The 3,574-nt window shown below is 38.2% G+C and overlaps 1 protein-coding gene across 1 annotated transcript; it reads left to right on the forward strand.

The window, feature by feature from the left end:
* The first annotated feature begins 219 nt into the window (after positions 1-219).
* Positions 220-2,091, forward strand: LOC110794671 (heavy metal-associated isoprenylated plant protein 35). Its single transcript, XM_021999635.2, has 3 exons — positions 220-418; positions 545-620; positions 753-2,091. The coding sequence occupies exons 1-3, from the start codon at positions 368-370 to the stop codon at positions 1,754-1,756; spliced, it is 1,131 nt and encodes a 376-aa protein (XP_021855327.2). The 5' UTR covers positions 220-367; the 3' UTR covers positions 1,757-2,091.
* The last annotated feature ends 1,483 nt before the right edge of the window (positions 2,092-3,574 follow it).

Here is a 3,574-nt window from a genome sequence, read left to right on the forward strand (position 1 = left end):
TACTTTATTTCATTCAATTATTTTTCTTAATACCCGTGCCCGACCAAGTGTATCTCTTAAATAAATACGGCGGGAGTATCATCTAATCAAATATGGTTTCCCTTTTTAAATACTAGTTATAGATTTTAGTATTTTTAAGTATATATAAAAAAAATTAAAAAGGATATTTTGAGCACAACTTTATGATGAAATAAAAGGGCTCAAATCCTATTCTTCTTTGTTCCATTCCACTCACTCAGTCCATTTATTCCATCTTCTTTTGTCAGACCACTTCTCTTCTATCAATTCTCATTGCTCACCTCATCATCACTCATTTCCACTTTCTCTCTCTTTTGCTTTCCTTCTTTCTCTCTCTAAACCTTCTTCCATGGCTGAATGCCCTCATCAAGATATCAATTCTGAACCTCTCCAATACCAGGTATATTATACTTCGTATCACTTATTAACTTCTTTTTTAATTTAAAAAATCCTTCATTTTTCTTCATGTTTTTTGAAAACCTCTGGTAATTAATTCCTCTGTTTTTGTTTTTTGTTTTTGTTGCAGACATGGGTGTTAAGAGTCTCCATTCACTGTGAAGGCTGTAAACGTAAAGTCAAGAGAATCCTCCACAGCGTTGAAGGTAATTCTGTCAATTTTACCACATTTTTAAAGTTTTTTTTTTTTCATTTGAGTCTCTGTTTCCAATTTGTTGTTTCATAATAGGGATTAGAAGAAAAAAGAGACTCAATTTGTATTTGAATGTTCTTTTCAGGAGTTTACACAATAGATGTGGATACAAGACTACATAGAGTGATCGTTACAGGGAACGTGGATGCCAACACTCTTTTAAGAAAACTTGAAAAATCTGGAAAACATGCTGAGTTATGGCCTGATTCCTTCAGAAACCCCAACAATTGTCAACAACAGGAACAACCCCAAAACCAAAACACTGTTGAACAACAACAGGAACCTCAAAATGGAACTGATATTAATAATTCAGAACAGCAACAACAACAGCAACAACAGCAACAACAACAACAACAACAACTGCAACAACAACAACAACAACTGCAACAACAACATCAACAACAGCAGCAGCAGCAGCATCAACAACAGCAGCAGCAGCAACAACAACAGCAGCAACAGCAGCAGCAACAACAAGTGAAAGAGGTGAGATTCGAAGTGAATACTCCGGCATGCGGAGAACCACAACAACAACCGGGGAGTAACAACCCTGGTGATGCTGGAGGAAATGGTGCCGGCGGTGGTGCTAAGAAGAAGAAGAAGAAAAAGAAGAAATCTAACAACAGTTCTAACAACGCAACAACCCCAACAAACAACAACAACAACAACAACAACGTTGGAAATGGTGAAGTAGCACCAGAGCAGGTGGTTAATGGTGGACCGCAAAGCAGTGAATCATATCCTCCTAATGGACCTCCACCTCAACAGTACCCTAACCCGAGCCCGGAAAATCTAAGCCCGCAACATCAGCAGCAGCCCCCAACGAGTGCGCGGGTGTACGAGTACGGACCACCGACTTACTACGCGCCTCAACCCATTTACGCCGTTAATTACAACACGGCGTATCCTAGCAGCAGTTACAGTGCGTCATACTATTCTGCGCCTCCTCCGCCTTATTCCTACGCGTATGTACACCAAGGGGGTGACGTGGAGTCACCTGCGCCCTTGGATTGGAATCTGCATGCTGCACCGCAAGCGGATTCGTTTGAGATTTTTAGTGACGAAAACCCGAATGCGTGCTCCGTTATGTGAGAGATGAATCGGGTTTACTTTAGAAAACCGTTTATGACATATACGGCTCGTATAAGGGGGTAATTTTGGTAATGTAACTACTAATGTGTATAATCTCAATGTAGGTGCCAGTTTGAGGTGAAATAAGGGGGTCCTTCAAATGTTGGTGTAATTTTTTTTATCAATTTTTTTTTATTTATTTTAGGTTTTGAATTTGGAAGATTAGTGCTAAATTTACTTCTAGTAAGTTCTTTCTTAGTTGTTTACTAATGCATACAACCCTCCTCTTTATTGTAAAGTGTTGTTTGGCTTTTAGCTAATGGATGGTGAATTGAAGGACGTAAAAGGTTAATTTATGTTTAATAAACTTTGCAACTTGCCTACAAGGCTACAACCACTAATTGTAACTACCTTTTGAAATTATCAACCATGAATCTCATATTGTGTAACAATTTACATAAGCGAAAATTAACATTTGTTCACTTGATTTGCGCTTATTACATGAAAATACATCTTAAAAAAATATCATGTAATTCCAGATACGTAGTTAGATAAATCTTTAAAAAAATGAGGTGAATTGAAAGAGAACCTTAATATATACTTCTTCTGTTCTTTTTAAATGACACAATTATTTAGGCACGTTTGTCAATGCATGATTTCAAACCTTAATATCTTTCATTATGTATAAGAGAAAATTATGAAATTTTGATACTCAAAAAATATTTATTGAAATGAATCTAATATTTCCCACACGATTATATTTTTTCTTATGTATAAATCACAAAAGGAAGTCAAAAAAACTTGTGTGAATATTATCAAAAACCCAAATGTATCGTATAAATAAGAACGAAGGAAGTAACTAATCTTAAGATTGGATAAAATGATCTATAGAGACGGGACATGACCCACATGAGGTTTTGGGGAGCAGGGAGTATAAAGCTGAAGTGTTGAATTGTCCTTGAGTTTTAACTGAAAAAAGAACCAACGCCATTACTGACAAAAGATAAAGATCCAAGTACTTTGTGCTTTGTAGGAGTATTGCATAAGGACGTTAGGTAACTTATTAAAGATTACTTGTACATCAGCAAAATCTTAAATATCATACGGAGTAGTAATTTAATTTCAAAGGTGTTTGGGCTACCAATTGAATACCAATTGGGCCACTAAGTGCAAAGTCTAAATGGCTCAATACAATAACATCAAACCTACTATACTCCAAAGGGCTATTCAGCCATCAACCAAGGCCCATGGCTCAAATAGCAATAAATGACATATAGGCATTTATTACACAAACACTATAAATAGGCCGCCAAGACTCACACCTCAAGGTACGTCTATTGATCGCCTTAAGACTACTCTTCTAGAGAACATATCTCTAGGATCCGAGCATCGTTCTTACTTAGGCATCGGAGGGGCTTTCCTCGGAAACACCCCCGAGGCTAGTGACTTTACTCTTGTGCAGGTGAATTCGGACTCGACTCATTCAAGCAAGCAAGATATTCAACACACACGAAAGGGCCTTCATTCGAAGCCCATTGTTTCCACCTTTATAACACCGGAACAATTTGGCGCCGTCTGTGGGGAAGAACACTTCAAAGCCTTGAAAACGCGAACCATCTCTTTCCTGAAAATGGTTAACGATATTGTCAACAACAATGATGACGAAATGATAGTGCAATCAGACTCAGAATCTGATGAGGAGGCACACCCTCAATCGGTGGCGAGGTCACAGCCAAACAGAGCTACGACCGCCGCAACCGCAGGACCTCCAGTTCCATCCCGGGAAGAACTCAACGCGGCCATGACCATCATGCAAAACTTCCTCTTCAACGAGAAACA

This window comes from Spinacia oleracea, chromosome 4 (genome assembly GCF_020520425.1).
Source record: "Spinacia oleracea cultivar Varoflay chromosome 4, BTI_SOV_V1, whole genome shotgun sequence".
Classification (NCBI taxonomy): Eukaryota; Viridiplantae; Streptophyta; class Magnoliopsida; order Caryophyllales; family Amaranthaceae; genus Spinacia; species Spinacia oleracea.

What these genes read in the sequence shown, in the direction of transcription:
- LOC110794671 (XM_021999635.2), top strand. Translation starts at nt 368, where the DNA reads ATGGCTGAATGCCCTCATCAAGATATCAATTCTGAACCTCTCCAATAC. An exon ending in CTGAACCTCTCCAATACCAG is followed by an intron (nt 419 to 544) that starts GTATATTATACT and finishes TTTTTGTTGCAG; the next exon opens with ACATGGGTGTTAAGAGTCTC. An exon ending in AATCCTCCACAGCGTTGAAG is followed by an intron (nt 621 to 752) that starts GTAATTCTGTCA and finishes TGTTCTTTTCAG; the next exon opens with GAGTTTACACAATAGATGTG.